The 19,763-nt window shown below is 39.7% G+C and overlaps 1 protein-coding gene across 1 annotated transcript in view; it reads right to left on the bottom strand.

The window, feature by feature from the left end:
- Nucleotides 1–1,424: 1,424 nt before the first annotated feature.
- The window catches only part of XPO7 (exportin 7), a 38,124-nt gene continuing 19,785 nt past the window's right edge, over nt 1,425–19,763 (bottom strand). Inside the window, exons 14-28 of the mRNA XM_042782303.1 lie at nt 17,790–17,925; nt 17,190–17,263; nt 15,975–16,055; nt 14,964–15,027; nt 14,400–14,508; nt 13,354–13,460; nt 10,945–11,033; nt 10,085–10,192; nt 8,059–8,141; nt 7,386–7,600; nt 7,031–7,169; nt 4,465–4,625; nt 3,409–3,507; nt 2,656–2,783; nt 1,425–1,518 (exon numbers count right to left, since the gene is read on the bottom strand). Coding sequence (XP_042638237.1) covers nt 1,425–1,518; nt 2,656–2,783; nt 3,409–3,507; nt 4,465–4,625; nt 7,031–7,169; nt 7,386–7,600; nt 8,059–8,141; nt 10,085–10,192; nt 10,945–11,033; nt 13,354–13,460; nt 14,400–14,508; nt 14,964–15,027; nt 15,975–16,055; nt 17,190–17,263; nt 17,790–17,925 — 1,687 coding nt within the window. The remainder of the gene's footprint in view (nt 1,519–2,655; nt 2,784–3,408; nt 3,508–4,464; nt 4,626–7,030; nt 7,170–7,385; nt 7,601–8,058; nt 8,142–10,084; nt 10,193–10,944; nt 11,034–13,353; nt 13,461–14,399; nt 14,509–14,963; nt 15,028–15,974; nt 16,056–17,189; nt 17,264–17,789; nt 17,926–19,763) is intronic.

Genomic DNA, 19,763 nt, shown 5'->3' with positions numbered 1-19,763 from the left:
ACCTGATCACGCAATAAAGGATTCACCACACAGTCGCCAGAGGAGAAGGAAAAAAAAAAATAACAGGCTTATTTCTGGGGCAGAGGAGAGAAATGAAAATAAAACCTAATCGATGAATGTCCTGTGGGCAAGAGCTGAACTAGAGATGCGTACAACTAGCAGCAACAATTGTGGAAAAAGTACAAGGCAAATAGCTTTCTCCATTAATTTTCCTCTGTAGGTTAATTTTTTTTTAATATTCAAACATTTATTATGGTTTTCATTTTATAAAAATGTATATATATTTTTTTTAAGAGGTGGGATAATGTTAAATACTTCATGCTAGACAGACCTTGTTATTAAGAACCCCCTCCACTATAGTAACTTCCTCCAGTCCATACATTCATGAGTGCAGGGTATATATAAATATCCACACACATACATCCACACACACTGCCTCAAGGGCTGGGGAAGACTAAAAGTTATCGGCCACACACACAATCAGGCCTCTGATGGAGTCATCCAAGTCGCTCAGCAGTAGAGCAACTGGCTTAATTACCTCCCTTAGGTCTCCACCTGTACAGAGACCAAGAACTCTAAATTTATAGGTAATCGGACTTTAAAAGCAAGAGGCATCTGTCTGAGGATGAAGGTAGAAGTGGGAAGAAGGATGGAGATAAGAACACAAAATACTTTTAGCTGGAGTTGGTTGTCACTGCAAGAGGCCAGGGCACCTAGGGTAGCATCTATGGTAAAGGGGGAGGGATGGTGCTCTGGCATGGCTTAGAGTTCCTAATAACAAGGGTTAATACAGTAATAAGAAGTGATAATTTTTTGGGCAAAGAAAGGGCAATAAGAAAAAATATACATTTGGAATTTTAACTTTTTTTTTTTTGCCTCTCTACACTTGTGTCACTAAATATATCTCTGCACTTTCACACATCCTTGTCCAGTAAAGCTTCAGGCCACCAGAATACACATTTTCTTCACTCACACACAACCCCTCACATCAGCATTGGTGCACTAGACTCTGTAAAAATTTTTCAGTCACACTTTTTGTTTTTAAACTTGAGTCAATATAAACCTTGTTCAAAATGTTATGAAAAAATGTACATGTTTATACAAGGCAGGTTGTGGCAGGACACTGGGGGTTCTTCCCCCTTGGGTGGCCCCAGGAGGAGGGGGCTGGAGTCTCACATATTTGTGTCTCTATCTCCTCCCACCACCCTTCCCACCCAATCCCCCAGGAACCAGCAGCGTCCTGCCCCCAGTGAGTGCACTCAGACCCCTATTCCCTGGGGAAACAGCTAGTTGACCTTCGCCATTTCCCCTGTACCCCTGAGGGAAGGAGCCAGGATCAGTGAGGCCCTCTCCCTTGTAATTGTTCACCCCTCTGGGCCAGACCAAAGGGACGCTGCTCTGTACAGGTAGAGTCCAAGGAGGTGTCAGCTCATCATGTCATTGCTATTCACGCCATAAGTGGAATTCTTCATCGAGTCGTTGACTTCTCGACGGAATGCTGACAGGTTCTGGGTGAACCTGCAGAGAGGATGCATGTGGGTTGGGGGAGTAGGGTGGAAGGGAAAGTCTTTGTCTAAAATGTTTTTAGCAGAGAATTGGCTACTGAGAAGCAGAATATATGAACTGATATATTTTGTCTTAAGACTAAAACGGAAAGCTGGGCTAGTTTTGCCCCCCTTTCTACCTGGCAACTTCTAGTTAATCTGGGGCCTTGAGGGCTGTATTGGGCTCATAGCAGCACAAAAAGAATCTGGTCTTGGGGCGACAGTTAAGATGGCTCACTGACACAGGAAAGTACCCTTCACCATGTAGGGCAGTCAGAGAATGAAACTGTATCATTTCTTAATGCCAAGAGACCAATGGCCTGGATCTGTGCTGTCCAATATGGTAGCCACTAGCCACATGTGGCTACTGAGCACTTGAATTGTGGCCAGTGCAATTGAGAAACTGAATTTTAAATTTTACTTAATAAAACAGAAAACAAAGCACTACAAATCCTGATGCTCAATTCAATTATCGGAAAACTCTGAAGTATGTTTGGAGTAACTCAGGTATGGAAATCTACTTTGTCAAGTGTAAATTTTATGAAATCTAAATATACATCCAGTATATCTGATGAAAACTCAGCATCTGAACTTTAATGTACTTGTAAGTATAAAATATAGGATTTTGGGGAGCTCTGGTAGCATAGTGCCTAAGGCACTTGACTGTTAACCAGAGGGCTGGCAGTTCAAACCCACCAGCCACTCCTTGGAAGGAAGGTTGGACAATCTATTTCCGTAGTGATACTGCCTCGGAAACCCAAGGAGGGGTCGCTATAAGTCGGGTCCGACTCGACGGCACATAACAACAACAATAAAAAAAGGAATTAAAATTCTTGATTGTTTTTATATTAATTACATACTGACATGGTAATATTCTGGATACACTGGGTTAAATATATTATTAAAATGAGTTCTGCCCATTTCTTTTTATTTAAATGTGGCTCCTAGAAAATTTAAAATTATGTATGTGGCTCACTTTTCTATTGGACAGCATTACTTTAGATGGTCTTCAAATAGGGGTACATAGAAACTTTTAAAGAATCTCTCTTACTTCAATGGTTTGAAAATTAACAACTGTCTTGGATTTCTTGGCAGGACCCTCTACACTCACCTGTCTCTGTTTTTCGTAAGAAGATTTCGCTCGATGCCTTCCATCAGGTTTTCGAAACACAGATGCATGGCCTGCTGCTTCTCTGGTGGCTGGCTATTCACGATACTGTTTCTTAGGTCAGAAAAATACTGTGGGGCAAGGAGTAAGACAGAAGGTAAGGAGCAGATGGGGGAAAGGCAGATCAGCCCTCCATCATCCGCAGGGTTGAAAGAATGTTCTTCTCCAAGGGGGAGTATCTATAAATTGAAGACTTTTTTTTTTTTTTTAAAGTTCATGTAACCACTTGCAGGATAACTTATCTCCATTCTACTTAAAAAAATAAAGAACGTTAAACTTGTAAATCACCTTAAGGGCATCTATGCTAGAGCCTTCTTTTATAGCAATCTCAAGACTTCTGTTATTTATTTACATTCATTTACAGCAGAGCTGGAACTCAAACTTAGGTGCTCTGACTTTCAGGTACTATTCTCTTTAAATGCATCTTTTACTTCTAAGAAGAAAACACTTACTCATCCTTAACCTTTTGTCTGAATGCTACACATGCTGACTTCCAACAGTTTTAAGTGATTTCATGATTACATATAGTTAATGTTCAAAGCATGAATAGATATGCTTAGTAAATGAGTCCTTTCCTCTCCATTTCACCATTTTGGGGTGTTTTTGTAAGGGCTTCTCAGTGCCCTGGAAAATGATAGGTCGGTGTGCGCCTGCCACTGCTTCTGGCCATAGGCATCAGAGATCTGGCTCTCCTACCTTTTCATTAAGTAGTATTAAACCAAGTAGGGGTCGGGACATAGACCACTGGTTCCTACAGTCTTCAAAGATGATGATGTTCAGCACCGTTGACAGCATCTGAAAATGGAAAACTGAGGCAGTGACCTGGGGAAGTGTGTGGTTCAGTGGGAGATACAATTACAGATTCCAAATTAGGTGAAGGTCTTTTCTGTCTAGGGTAAACCAGGTAAATATTTTATGAAGTTTTATTTGAATCTTATTTGTCAAGGTAATATTTTCTTCTCAGGTGTTTCCTTTCCTGTTCTTTAAATTTGTTTGATGCTTTCACTTAAAATTAAGACTTTCCCAGTTCATCCTTATATTTGTAGGGAATGGAATGGGTCAAGCAAATACAATTATACTGGCAATACTGCCTTTCATTATTGCTTCCTGGTATTTACTTGTCTCTGAGGAAACAGCTTTATAACATTTTGGGAATGTGATGGGGATATGAATTATTTCACTGCTTTATAGGGAACAATGTAGACAAAGGTGAGATTGGTTAAAATACTGATCCACTTCCTTATCTATTTTTATGTAGTATTATATTGAAGTTGCTTCAAATCTTATTTTTGAAAAGATGTCACATACAAATAAAGAGAATGCAAACATATGGTTAGATCTCTTTGTGGTCAGTTAATTCCTCCTGTCTTGCATTTTTGTTCCTGTTCTGCAAACTGGAATAGAGGCCATAAGAACAATGGACACTGCTGACTCAGGCTTCATTTTTGGCAGTAGGTGAACAGAGTCATTTTCATGGAAGAAGACAGTGCTTATGAGGGGGGCAAGGCACAGAGGATGGTATGGTGACACTTGGAAGAACAATTTAGAACACGATTTTCTTCCAGATTTTTCTATATCCAGTGATAACTCAGCAAAATGTAAAACTCCATTGTAATAACTTCACCCTAGCACTATTATTTTGATGATATATTAGTCAAACTTATCATCTGGCTTTTGCTCCTTCTCTCTTACAGAGAGATGTCTTCCACTTTATTACACCCCTCACTGCCTCCTAACCCTCAAGTTCCTTACCTGCTGGATCATCTCTGGATGCTGCTGCATGATATGCAGAAAACGGTCACTCTCCTGGTTGAGGGGCGTCGTCCTCTTCTTGGTGCTACGTGACAGCTGCTTGAAGAGGTATGTCACAATGTGGTCTAGGCAGGAGCAGCAGCCTGTACATACCATGGTATCTGGAGGAAGGAGGGGCAGAGTAGATACAATACAGCAGGGATATCCTTGGTCTAAGCTGACACCCCACAGAGGTACCCAGTTAGACTGGAACTGTAGCCATTTCAGCAAAAGCCACTACTTACATTGCTTCCTGTTACTCTCTCACCCTTATAATATATACCAATTTCTAAGTTTGAGAGTATGTGGTAATAGATAATATAAAGAAATAAACTGAAAATTGACTCAATGTGTTGTGGATGTATGTCTTTTGCTCCATAAAAAGGTAGCGAAATAATAATTAATATTCAGTAAGTGCTTCTTTTGTGCCAGATAGTGTGCTAAGTGCCTTACAGGTATTTGTGGTGGCTAAGTTTGTATATCAAGTTGGCTGGGCCTGGTTGAATGGCTGGGCAGTTGAATGTAGTTATTCCCCATGGTGAGATTGGTAATTAACTCCATGGGGGAATCTATTGGAGCAGCTGAGTAGCTGAGTGGTCTGCTTTCCGTATATAAGCAGCAGCTTTAGAACAGTCTCTAGCTTATGGCACGCTTGAACCCTGCATGTAGCCATGTTGCTGTTCAGGAGCCTGCCATGTGCTGCCTACCTTGGGACTTTTAATGGACTTGAATTAATGGCCTGCTGTGTGGTTTGGTAACATCAGGACTGTGCCTTTTTATATGACAACCTTGGGGTTGCCAGCCTCAGCAGCCAGCAGCTGTCTGAGTGAAGAAAAGCCTCCAGCTTCAGTGGGCTGGGAGCAGGAGGCAGAGCTGAAGCCCAAGGTTGAGGGGCTTTTACCCAGCCCCTAGAGCCTGGCACTAGGTAACCAGAACAGTATTACATCTAATTTATCTTCACAAGAACTCCATGAGGTAGTGTTCCATTTTACAAATGAGGAAATCAAAGTTTGGAGAGGTTATATGACTTGCCTAAAGATTACACTGCTCGTAACTGGAAGAGCTGTACTAGATCAAATCAGTCTCTGAGATATGAACCTATATGCCAAGTGAGTTGGGGGATGTCATCAAACCCACCTTACATAGTGTTAAAAAAAACCAAAAACCAAACTTACTGCCGTCAAATTGGATCCGATTCATAGCCACCCCTCCCTGGGAAGTAGATTGCCCAAACTTCCTTCTAAGGAGTGGCTGGTGGGTTTGAACTACCTGCCTTCTGGTCAGCAGTCAAATGCCTTAGGCACTACACCACCAGAGCTCCTACGTAGTGTTAAGAGAGCTATAGTTTGTAAGAATGTGGTACAGTATTATTTATCACCAAAGCATCTCTTGGAAAGGGCAGGGAGGAAGTCAGAGACCCTGCCACACATTTTACAGAAAGGACATTGCAGCACAACCTGTGGACAGAACTTTAACTATGTGAGGCATGGGCCAAGGACTAAGGCGTGGGCCCTCAAAAGACCAGACACATTCTGTTTTCTATAGGCTGATGTCTGATATCTGGGCTGGACTGTACTAAATATGGCTGTGTACCCTGCTAGAAGTAAATGTATATCAAAGAAGTGGCACAGAGGTGTGACTAAGTCACCAGAGTACACAATCCAGAAGTCACTCTGTGTATTTGTAGTAGATCATGATTACTTTTCAGTTGACTTAAAATACTCCTATTTATATTTTTCAGCCTAATATATAACAATGTATTTTATTCTCCAGACATTAACACTCACTAACATTGCTGGAAGGCAGCCTAGAAATAAAATAGTAGAGAGGAACCAGCTGGAATAGGATGAAAAAAAGTCATGGATCTAGCTGCTTGACACCCTTCCATAGCTTCCACTGCCCCCAGGATAAAGTCTAAACACCATAATATGGAGTAAAGGTCCCCTTCATAATCTCAAAATTTGCCGCTGGTTATCTCTATGGCTTAATTTCATTTCCTGCCAATAATTCTTCACTAATGTGCCAGTCCTCTGCATTTCTTTGTTCTTTCTTGCCTAGAAGTATTAATCTTTGCTTTTCTTGTTGGTAGGAACCCTCCCCCACTAACCTAGATGACATCTCTTCTGCTTTTAGGTTTAAGAGCATTGATGCTAATTCTCACAGCAAGCCTTCCTTGACCCACCTCCACAAAATCAGTTGTTTTGGTATTCTTACTGAAGGCCTCCACAGCACTTTATGCTCACCCTCATTGTAGTACTTAAGTATGTGTTTGTTTCATCCATCAGACAAATAGCTCTTTAAGGACATCAACTATGTGTTGTTAATTACTGTATCCTCAGTACCAAGCACAATGCCTGGCAACTTAGGAGGTGATCAATAACTACTTGCTAGATGAGGATGTACGCAGGAGTTATGTACTTTGTTATGACAACCAACTCCCCAAAGCAGTAATCCAGTTGGACATTGGGGAAGATCATCCCCTTTAGTTCAGCTGAGTGGTGGTAAACAGACAAGCCCAGATGCTTACCAAGTGCAGTAAGTCCTTCAGAAATGGAAGAGAGAATATACATGATGACATGAGGTTCCAGACTTGCAATAAAGTTCATATGGTCCTGGGTCAGGACTTCCAGTAATGAATAATAAGACTGGCTAAGCTTGGGGTAATCCTGTGGGAGAAGAGGAGGATCATGTTAGGCACTGAGTACTTTAATATGCAGGGAGCAAGATCTTATATAGCTTAGTTCCTGCCAGGGAGAAAAACAAAAGACCTATTACAGCACAAAAGATCTAGCTTATAGTTTCTCAAGAGATATTTAGTCAAGGTCGTACATTAAAAAAAGTAAGAGTATAATGAGGGGCTAGATCCTGCCCATGAAGCTTACCAGGAGATCACTGTGGGGAATAGAGAGGAGAAGCTTGATGAAGGTCTGTAGAGCATTGTCCAGGGCATCGTCTCCATAGAGACGGAAGACTCCAAAATTGACATAGCTCCCACTGAGTGCGGCTTTCAGCATGGAGAAGCAGATGGAGATGCCTTTGAGCTTCAGCGCATAGACCTGATCCTTTGGGACCTCTCCTAGTGTCAGGATGCGATTGCCTAAGTAGATATGTAATATATAGTTTATATTTAATAAATATGTGTATTTATTAAATCACAGTATATAACAAAAGAGCCCTCGTGGTTTAATGGTTAAATGCTTGCCTGCTAAGTGAAAGGTCAGCAGTTCATACCCACCAGAAGTTCTGTGGGAGAAAGACCTATTGATCTGCTCCTATAAAGATTAAAGCCTAGCAAGCTCGATGGCGCAATTCTCCTCTGTCACATGGGATCTTTATGAATTGGAATTGATTCGAGAGCACACAAGTATATACCAATGCAACACTCCTCCTAGCAGGTCCTTGGTGTCAGCAGGTACTGTCATACAAACCTATGAAGAACACAACAAGCCCAAAAGAATGCTGTTCTGGCTGCTGCCAGGGATGGCCTGATATCCACACACTGTTTACAGTGTGGTGACTGAGCTGGGATTCACTTTCATTCATGAAAACACTTACCATACATTGTTATCATTTTGCTTGTTTCTCGGAATAGTAAGATGCCATTGGGGGAAGAGACATCGAATTGCAGTCGCTGAGATCTGAGCAGAGAACAAGAAGGAGAAACAGTCAGAGATGGGTTGCTGGAAGACTGGGACACTTCAGGTTCTCATCTGAGTACCCTGGATGATTCTTTATTGCACTAAAATGTGCAGATTACCTATCCCAGTGTGAAAGAAACTAAATTAGTCAAAGATAATTAGTTAAGTATCTTGAAGACTGAGATGCTAGATTCAGGTTCTGTTGCTCAAATTAAAAATATTTAAAGGAACCAAAAAAAGGAGGTAACAGATAAAATTATCTTAGAATTCTCAATTTTCATTTGATTAAAGTATAGCTTCTGCCATAGCCACTTCCTGCTACCACTAACTGACAGCCCTTCAAACATTAATTTACTCTCACTTTATGGCTTTAGTGGCAACTAATAAGCGAAGAATACAAGGAATATCACCACTTTATAAGAAGAAACATGTAAAGATACTAAAGGACTTGGAATGCTACAGCATAAGTCAGGCAGGGGCAGAAATTTTTTTTTTAAATCACCTTAGTTTTGAGTTCCTGACTCTGTTCATTAGACAAGTATACCTCTTCTCTTTTCTGTTAATCTTTTTAATGAGCTTCATTGGATTCTAGCTGGTAAACTTTCAAATCTAGGAGTCCTCCTTGATTCTCACCCCTCATCTCATCCATCAAGATCTAGCTCTAAAATATACCCTGAATTGATTCATTTCCTATATGGTCTCCCAGGCCAGAATGATGTCTTTTAAAAAATGCAAATGAGTTAATTTTAACCTCTTGCTTAAAATAATTGAATAGCTTCCCATGACAATGAGAATAAAGGCCCACTCATTATTGCTATACTAAGGACTTATCTGATCTGACCTCAGCTCACCTCTCTGGTTCTTCCTCTACCACAGCCCTCCTCAGCCACACAGTGGCATTTTTCTGTCTCACAATCCCAGCAAGCTCATCCCATCATAGGACTTGTGCAGTTGTCTTCTCTGTCTAGAACATGGTTTCTCCTTTATCTTTGTGAAGCTGCCAAATCTTTGTCATTCAGATCCCAGCTTAATATCACCTCAGAGAAGCCTTCCCTGAAGTTCATATTCTTCAAATTCCTATTACCTCGTTCTGTTATTTCTCATAGCATTTATCCCTGTCTAATACTTCTGTATTTTATTTGTCTGTTTTACCCACAGATTGATTGCAACATCCAGAAGGGCAGAGATTTAGTCAGGCACAGTAGTTAGGAAAGTGCTTGGCAATGAGCAGATAATCCAAAACCTGTTTTAAAATAAGTAACTCTTGAATATAAGCCTCAGGGGAGGTTATAGCCTCTGAGTATTACTCACTTCCCCTACTAAAGTAGTTTCAAATATTATTATTTCTCAGGAGTCCCACGAGAGGCAGATGCTCATATCAGAAATTCTAGCAAAGTCAAGGTGCTAGATTTTTCTTTGTGTCCATCCCTAAATTGTTGGGCAAGTCTAAAATTTAGTATACTGGAAATCTTTCTGGCTTTATTTTTAGGTAAATCTTTATTGATCCAGCTGTAATTTGCCTAATGAATATATTAAGAAGTGGTATTCTGATATATCCCTATCACTCTCAATTGTTTCTGCCTATCTAAATATGATGGCTATGGCACCATTACCAAATGTTAACTTTTACATCTGTGGAAAGTGAAATCAGAACCTTGGTTGCCAAATTCAATTCTCCTAAGAATGGATACCTTGAGACTCTTTTTAAAGTGTTTTTTTTTTCTTTTTTTCCCTGCAAGCTGTTAAGCTTTGTTTAGGTATACTGTTATTTCAAACACAAAAATATACACATATGAAGAAAAGGTTTTCAAATTTTAATACCAGGGACTCTTTTGTCCCACAATCTGCCTGAAGCACAAGATGAACTAAGTTCTCTTAAGCCTATCTCAGGGCACTCAGGGAAAAGGGCAGTTGTGTCCCTGGAAAGTCTTCCTCTTGCTTACCGATTATGAACTAATTCAGCCATCAGCTTCAGCACAGGTGTGGTACAGGCTGGATCATGGTACCACAACTCAATTGCCCGCTGGAGAATTGGCATGTAGGATGGATATCTGAAAGTGAGAAGCTAAGGAAGAATTTCTGAATCCAGAAAGGTTCAGAATTTAAAATAATTACTTAGCACTGGCCAAGCACAACTATCAAATTATTTCACTCATTTCCTGTGTCTTCTCTTTTGCTAATCTTGGGGTCTTTCTAACCAAAAGATGCTAAAGTAACTGGGTGTCCTTTAACCTGTAATAGGAATCTATTAATATATTTTAATTTACATAATGCCTTTCTTCTGGAAAGCATGATGCATTTCAGACTGTTATTTATCCTTTCATCATTTCTATGATCTAAGGAATCTGCTATTTCCTTTCATAACTACTGGAGAAACAGAGGCGGTTCAGATTTTAAGGGATTTGTTCAAGGCTGTGAAGTCAGTAATAAGATTAGACTACCTAATTCCTAATAAAGCAGTCTTTTTCAGCTAGAGCTATTTTTTTTTCTAAGTACAGCAAAATTCATGTGAATAGCTCACATGGTATAGTTCCACAGTCATTTATATTTGGGACCCAAAAGTGAAAATCAGAAACTACCTCACTCATTTCCCAATTTCAATGCCCAGAGCAGACAACGTTATGTCATCAGACACCTATGGAGCAGCAGCTTACAGGACATCTGTGGCAGGCCTTTTGAGTAACTCTGCATTCTTTGCCTTACCGCACCTTCCTCCCATCCTCCTTCCCCGAAATGACTCCATCACCCATTCACACTCCAGTTTAGGCTTGCTGTGGTATGCTCCTAGTTTGAGTTAGGATACATCCATTCAAATAGCATCATGAAGCTGGTCTTGGCATTGAAGGCGAAAGCTATCCCTCTCAGGTCTCTTACTAGGCCAACTAGAGTTCTCTGTAGTAGAAGGCAGAAATATGTTAAAACAGAAGAAAAACAAAGCCTAAAACCACTACTGGGGAGTTCTCATACCTATTATCAAAATGTTTCTCCCATGATTTTAACAAATACTTCTTCCCCAAAATTCTGAATCATTATCTCCAATTCTAGAATGAAATAATTTCAGTTGGAAAATTAGTTTTTCAAGCTTGTTATACTAAGAAAATGGGATGGTTCCTAGTTCATCATAGCATAAGCAGAGGCTGATAAAGTTTTGAGACATTAAAGTGATAAATCCTATGTAAAAAATGGAAAAGCAATAAAAGCCCATTCATACAAGAGGTAGAAGAGCCACATAAGCTAAAGGCCTAGTACTGTACCTAATTATGCAAAGGCACTGACATCACAGGAATTCAAACGGAGACCTCACCAGGAGGAAGACAAAGAGGGGAGTCTACCTGGTACCTGGTACCTTTGTGTTTGTTGTTGTTGTTATTTGCTGTCGAGTCGGCCCCGACTCATAGTGACCCCTCCTTGGGTTTCCGAGGCAGTATCACTACGGAAGTAGGATTGCCCAACCTTCCTTCCGAGGAGTGACTGGTGGGTTTGAACCGCCAGCCTTCTGGTTAGCAGTCAAGTGCCTTAGGCACTATGCTACCAGAGCTCCCGGTACCTTTGTGTAGGTGTCTGGAAATAAGACTGAGGTGTCAAATCTTAGGAATGAGAAACCACTATACTCTCCTTTTACAGAAAAAGAGACTGAGGCCTGAAGGGGTCAAGTAACTTGTATAAAATCATGCTGCTAGGTGGTAGGGTCAGGATTAGGATTCAAAAGCACCAAGATTCCAAATCCATTTTCTGTTGTATCACAACTCTTTCTCAATAAAACTTTTACTTGTGAGCCCATACAGCAGTAAGACTGCTCTTAAAAGCACATCTGGTATCCTGACTCATTTGTCAAAAACTACTGCACTCCTGCTAACAGCTTGCTTTAAGCAAACAGTTCTATTCCTAAGCTGATACCACAAGCTCAATTCTCACATCTAAGATATGGTCAATCTAAAAGACTAATTGTAGAGATCCTGCCAAGGATATGGGTGATAGCTGTAGGCCACAGCCCAGGTGGGTTTTTTTTTTTTTTGTTGCTGTTAAATTTATTTGCTTTGTATGGAACTAATGTGATAGGAAAAGGGCTGATATTCACTGATATGCCAAAATTAAGTCCTAGATATTAACTGACAGTCTAATGTATTATACATTAACTCTACCCTTGAATGGTACACATCTCAGATTCTAAAACCTAAGAGAGCAGGAAGACAGAGAGTTGGAGAAAGTGCTGTTGCTATCTGACTTCCCTGATGACCTGGAGACAGAAAAGAGGTTTTCTAAAGATGAAAGACAAGGAGAATTTTAGAATGTCAGGTAAAATTTGGTATTTTTTCTGGCTACCCCTGGCTATTTGGTGGTGCTACAATTTAGCCTCAGTGTCCTTGAGAACATTTTAAAAAGTCCTACAAGTATTAATATCCTAATGTCTTCTGATTTTGGCACAGAGAACAGGTGCCTGTGAAGTAAGAAAAGAAGGAAAACAAAAATCAAGAAATGACAATTCTGACAGCCAGAAACCAGTAACTAAAAAGTAACTTTAAAATCCCATGAATATGTAAATTAAAAAAACCCTTCTAAATGACTTATGAGTCAAAGAAGAAATCTTAACGGAAATGAGAAAATGCAATGAATTGAATGATAATGAAAATGTTACACATCAAAATGTGTTGAAAACTATGACTAGAGGGACATTTATAGTCTTAAATGATTACATAAAAAGGGCTGAAAAGAAATCAGAAATAACAGAATAACCCCAAGGAAAATATAAGAAGGAAAATAAATATAAAATAGACCTAAAACAAAGCCTACAAATGTCTTTTTTCCCCAACCATTAATAAAATTAACAAATCTCTGGCAGAACCAATTAAGAAAAAAGAGAGAAAGCACTAATCAGGAATATTAAAAATGAAAACGGGATATAAATGGAAAATAAAACATTAAAAAGGCAATGAGAGAACAATAAATAACTTTATGCTAATGCATGTGAAAAATTAGACAAAAAAAATCCTAAGGGCTGCTTAGGAATATACCTTTAACATAAAATCCAAAGTTTATAAATCTATACAGGTCCTTCTATTTAAAAATCCCCAAAACACCAAGAGATTACACAAAAAGCTAAGTCAGTGGTTAGTATATGGATAAGCACTATTTTCTACAGCACTAACTAATCCAGTTTCTATCAGGGACTTCCCTTAACCAGAAGCTGATCAATCAATGGGTAAAGACTCACCTTTGCTTCTTGCTCATTGAAACTATTAGTGCTAAACATCTGGGCCACAGCCTCAAACGCTGCTGTGAGTGGCAGCATGAACTGCTCATACTGATCTTCATCCTCTCCTGTAAGGGAAACGACCCATGGTTTGACACCAATATCAAACACTCAACAATGTGTAAACATGGAAAGTAAGATGAGATGCAAGATGCGCTGCCTAAGGATAATTTAAAGGCATCCTTTTATTATCCCAACAGGTATTAGTAGCAATTTAAGAGTAAAATGTATATACAGAAACAGCAATGTTTAAACTAGAAAACTACATCTAGTTCAAGAATGTCCTAATTTTTTCAATAATAGGCCACAGTATCAGAGATTCATATGTGTATAAGGTATTAAGCTATTTATTTTTCCTTAAGTGAAGATTATAGCCAGTTGAGAAAGGGCTGAGTCTGGTATATGAGAAAGAGATGAGACTCTAACTTGAGTCAGATGCTTGTGGAGGCTTTATTCATCCCTCTCCACTAGTAACTCTTCATAAACTTGGAAGATTTTATAATGCCATTTTAGTAGGATTAAATTTAAATAGCTCAAAACTATGATAGTAACACTGAACTTCAATATTGGTTGAGCCAAAAATGTTAATATTACAAAAGCTAGAAAGGTGATTCTCTTGGTTCATATGTGCTAGTGAACTGGGTTATATAAAAAGTCTTACTGACCATCTCAGGGGGTCACACTTCAACATGAGGTGGGGTTTATCTAGCCAGTGAGATGCATTTAAGAACCTCAGTTCTCAATCTCCTCATTTTACACATGAGGTAATGAATAGAATTTTGAAACCATGGCCTGTGAGATGAAAACTTCAAAAGCACACTGTTACTTCCAGTTACAGGGACCATGTTAACATAATCTGTTCTTGGTAAAATCAGGCTGCTGTTTCAGATAGTTTGTTACTGTTGGGACAACAGAAAATTCCTCCCCCACATCTAGTTTTCTATGCTCAAATAAAAATTTAAAACAGTGCCAGATTACTTCATGAGCCTCTAGATTTACTGCAGTACCTAAATCCACCATGAGGAGACGCCCAAGTGCTGTGTAGAAGGTAGTCCGACACCGCATGTCTGTCAGGTTGGACTGATTGTTAATACCCAAAAATGAAAAGTGCTCGCTCTATTGAAAAAAAGAAAACAAGTTAAAAAGGTAAAAACATGTATCAGAGGGAGAATGCAAGCCAGTAATTTAGGAATTACTGAGCCTTCTCTCCAGATAATGGCCACATGGTCATTCTTTAAGGATCTGAAAGATGTCTTTTCCCCATTATTGTTGTTGATACCTATCAGTAATTTAGCTGAGGTATGAATGTAGTAATAGGTAACTTGACCATAACTCAGATCATTTGGATCCCAAAGAACAGCTCTGATGGTTATAAGTGTAATATGGCAGATCAACTTTTGGGAAAACTTATCTGGCAATGTGATATGGGTTAGGAAACAGAGTCTTTTGCTATAGTAGTACTAAGACCTCAATTTAAAAATCTCTATATATTAAGAAAGTGTGTGTGTGCGCGCGCGTGCGAGAGCATGTGGCTGGAGATTAGAACTAGGAAGAAGAGTAAAATGACTCACCGTGTGATTGTTCAGCATGAACTGTACCGCACTAAGCTTTACTAGTTTCCTTACACTACTGTATGTAAAGACAAAAGGAGAAGGTCAAGGAAAGTATGATGCAAAATAAGAATATTTAAGCAAATTCAAACTTTCCAGGATAAAGTACAGTTTATTTCTTTACTATGCATTCTGTACTCAGATTTTTTTTAACTGCTTAACACTGCCAAGTAGGTAAAAATCTGTTCTCTTCTAAGCAATATTTAACTGACTAATGTGCAAATGGGAGCTCTGGTAGCATAGTACCTAAGGCACTTGATTGCTAACCAGAAGGCTGTTGGTTCAAACCCACCAGCCACTCCTTGGAAGGAAAAGTGGCAATCTACTTTTGTAGTGATACTGCCTCGGAAACCCAAGGAGGGGTCGCTTTGAGTTGGGTCTGGCTCCACTGCACACCCAACAACCCTGCCTAAGGCATCCATCGTATGTAACGAACTTCTCTCCCATGCATTCAGAATGGTTCTAGTTATATACAATCTCTGAGAGAATTGAGAAAAAAAGTCACTTAAGTAATTTTCATAGGGTCTAATTCACTTGCAGAGCCCTGGTTGTGAAAGGCTGTACTTGAGCAACTCAAACTTTAATAGCAGACTTAATCCAAGTCAAGAGGAAGTATATCCAAGCCTTTTATTGTATAGTTTCTAATGAGAATCCTACCAAGCAGGTGACAGGACAAATTAAGAAGGACTTTACCTCCACTGAAAATGCTGAAGTCTTGGCTACGCAGAGTGTATATACCTGTATGACAGATCTGTTGGATCTGAAATATATAAACTATAGGAATAGCCACAGAAAAATCTGTAGTACATTATAAACTGACTAATATTAATCAGTGTGTTAGCTTACTGGAAATGGAAAGTATTTGAGTGTATACTTAAATGAGGTAAGAGCAGAAACAGTAGGAGGCCATGATTTTTATACTGTGGCATGCCGGAGTCTGCTGTGCACAGATGCTATCTTAGAAAAGGATATCCAATGGAGAGGTCATTGAGAAGCTGTAGTGTCTTGGAGGTAATTGGTTCACAACGTCCCCAGTACTTCAGGTTGGTGATGCTGGAGGACAAAAAGAGAAAAAAGAGCAAAAGACTTTTGATTTCCCTGGTTTCCTTGATGGATGGGAGAAGAAGAAAATCATCCATCAAAAATCACCACACACGTCCATCACCAATTCACAGACATCACGACCACAAAAAATGGGTATAAAATCTCCGTACTTACATTTGGTTGACTAGAAAAATTATCCTTCAGATAATCTTCACTACTTGGTTCCAAAGCTACACTGGCCCATACCCAGGCCCTTGGAATTCTGGGGCACTCCAGGGCTGATTTCTGCAGCAAGGGTAAGAGATTTCTGCGGCAGTGATAACATGCAGACGTATGCAATTCTGCACCTGCACCATCCACTGTCAGCTGCAGAATTCTAGTAGCCCTTGCTTCTGGATTCTTGGCTGGGAAAGTCCTGTAGACCCCCTTTGGTTTATTTATATTATTAACCAACTCGTGGCTATGAGTGTTGAGGGCTGGGATAGTTGGAGTTGCAAGGAGGCAAAATGTCACTTTGCACACAGCCCTGGGTAATATATTTGGCTTCCGGTGTGTGCTTTAATAAATTGAGCTCTTTTAGAAGGGGAAAATGTAACCAAAAGGGCATAACTTAAAAGAAAAAGGGCCAATTAGGAGATTCAACTTTAAAGAAGGTTCAAACAATAGCACTAGATTTTGGAGACTCGAGACTCTCAAACGGTGATGTTTCCTGAGAGGAAGAAGCCTGTTTTAAAGTTAGGCTGTTCTCCTGTGGGGCTCAATTAGTCACCAATCAGCACCAGGAAGTGAATGCCTACTCTGGGCAACCCTGGAAGCATTGTGTCAGGTGAGAGGCTGCTAACCCATCACTGGGGAGGCAGGTTTGTTTTGCTAATGCCATGACAGGGGTTCCACTTGTGATTCCAGAGCCTGAAGGTGAGACTCCACATGAAGAAAATTAAATCCTTGCCTGTACAAGCCTGGAATGCTCTGGGGCCGGGCCATATCTCTAAGCACAGCTTGTCACACACTCAAATGCACAATTTTCTGACGCAAACAATCAATGCTGGAATACCAAGGCACTGGTAGCACAATGCCAAGATCACATTTTACAGTTGCAACAGAATTGCAAGGACTCTTGCTCGTATCAAGTAAAACACTTACATTTTTCCTATGAAGACACTGAGGACCATGGTCTCATCATTCAAGCCGAGAACTTCTGAGAGTCGGCGGTACAGCTGGTGTTAAGGGAAAAGAAAGTAACCAGAAAATAAGGATTAGAATAGTCACACCCCAGTACTATTTCTGTCCACATTCAGGGGGTAAGATGTGGGAAGGAAAGGGGCAGCAATGCTGGGGAAGATTTTACTGAAAGGATGAACTAATTTCTAAGTATTAACAAATACTGGATAGATAATGAGCTAATTTACTGGGCCCCTTGGGCTCTGTAATTATAAAAAGACTGCCAAAACATTCTGCTATTCTGAACATAAATTAATGAATAGAGACTAAGAATTGCCAACGTTGGGGGAACAACAGATGTTTTGACTGGCTGTTTGTTAAGCATATATGGAGCACTAGAGAAATGGACCCAATTCTTTGATGATTCTCTCAGACTTCTACAGACTAAGAGGAGATATTTGGACCATCCTTATGCCTAAGATCTGGAAGCTGGGTAAGAGGTGTTATCTACCATTTCCTTCAACAGCAATTCCATAAGTAGGAAGTGGGAACTAGATGGAACCAACTGAGAGTTACTGTTACCTTAGAGGATTTCTGCACCTGGTCCCCAATGTAGATTTTACGAAACTGTTCAAAAAAGCTCAGCATGGCTAGTTCTAGCTTCTCGTTACCCGCCTGAGCCAAGCGAGAATCTGTTAGGTTCATCAGCTGGAGCACCCTAAAGGAAGAGAAGCAATGATTCTCTCAACAGCAGGATATCCTCATCACTCTAGAAAAATCCTACCTACCAAAAAATAGTCATATATACCTTCTCTCCTTAACCATCCTATCTGAAATGTGGTTTCTCAGGATCTAAACTCTGTTGTTGTTGTTATGTGCCATCGAGTCGGCCCCGACTCATAGTGACCCCTCCTTGGGTTGCCAAGGCAGTATCACTACGGAACCAGACTCCCCAACCTTCCTTCTGAGGAGTGGCTGGTGGGTTTGAACCGCCAGCCTTCTGGTTAGCAGTCAAGTGCCTTAGACACTATGCTACCAGAGCTCCCAAACTCTGTTGAGGAAACAAAATTCCTTTCATTTCCACCTCACAAGAATTATAGCAGAGAAATGCCTAGTTAGATGTTTAATACTTCTAATCCTTTGAGACTGTAGATTGAGGCAGAATTCATGATTAGTTAAAAAAAAAAAACAAGCCACTCATATGAGGGGTAATAGACTTCCTTGAAAGTTCTGTGAGACTGTGAGTAAAGCAATTTATTTTCTGAGTTCCAGTTCTGCTCTATAAAATGAAGGAGACTGGACTAAACCAGTGGTTCTCAAATCTTTTGTCCTACAGAGCCAAGAAAGGAATGGAAACATGTGAAAGATGATGTTCACAGGGCAGGGAACACTTCCAGGGACAAATAGCAGATATACTGGTTGTGACTTCATCCTTTTGTTTGTGGCCTTCCCCTCAAAAGACAGCATACTGGAATCCAAGTGAGTGAATGGTGAATGAATAAGAATGATGTTATTTCAAGTGAATCATTTGACATTCTGATACTGTGAGAATAGGTAACAAACTATTTGTGACATATCATGAGTGAATTAGATTCAATCACTGTGTTGCAATACTCACGTAGAGAACCAGTCAACAAGATTCTAAATTTATATTATGACATATACACAGTATCACACCAAGGGTACAGAATCAGAAAGGTGTTAGATTTTTGTCCTTATTAAATCTTTGCTGAACCCTTCAAAAAATGCCAATGGTATAATGCCATGGAGACTTCTGTTAAGACTAAAGCACCTATGGGCAAATGGGCATCTGATAAAATAAATGGGAAAGGAAAGAGACAGATGGGATTTCTAGAAGTAGAATTATAGCTCAATTTTCAAGTGAGATGATTTAAAACCCATTGCCATAGAGTAGATTCTGACATCTACCAAGTCTTTACAGGACAGAACAGAACTGCCCCATAAGGGTTTCCTAGCTGTTAGCCCCAAAGAGTGGTTGGTGGGTTTGAATCTCTGACCTTTCATTTAGAAGCACAGCACTTAACCACTGTGCCACCAAATTCTTAGGTGTCATGTTTAAGTGTATTCATCTCTAGGGAAAATATGTGAAGGTTTAGAACTCTTTAGTGTAGTAGTTTTCTGCAAGGCCATCGAACCATTTTCATAATACTATTATTTGCCCTTTCCACTCAATATTCTCACATGAGGGTTTTATGGAGTTTTCAGAGGCTATAAGACCTGTGATATCACAACAGACTGAATGCAGAAGTAGATAAGAGAAACATTAAAGCTGTTTTTTATTAAGCCAAATGTTAAAGCAAGTTTTAAAAATGTAAAACAAAGGCACTCTTCTCATTTTTTTTGAAAAACAGTTTTTTTCATAGAAGTATTTAACATGTAATGAGATTATTTTTAAATGAATTAATAAATGTGTTTTAAATTTCTCAGTTTTAATTTTGAATATAGTAAATATATCCTGTAAACATAAGTTGCTTGAGGTCCTCAATAATTTTTAAGAGGATAAAGTGGTCCTGAGACCAAAGATTTAAGAACTGC

Source organism: Orycteropus afer, unplaced genomic scaffold, assembly GCF_000298275.1.
Source record: "Orycteropus afer afer isolate SDZICR_OR568_19922 unplaced genomic scaffold, OryAfe1.0 scaffold00289, whole genome shotgun sequence".
NCBI classification, from domain to species: domain Eukaryota; kingdom Metazoa; phylum Chordata; class Mammalia; order Tubulidentata; family Orycteropodidae; genus Orycteropus; species Orycteropus afer.
This window is presented reverse-complemented; position numbering and strand designations above follow the sequence as displayed.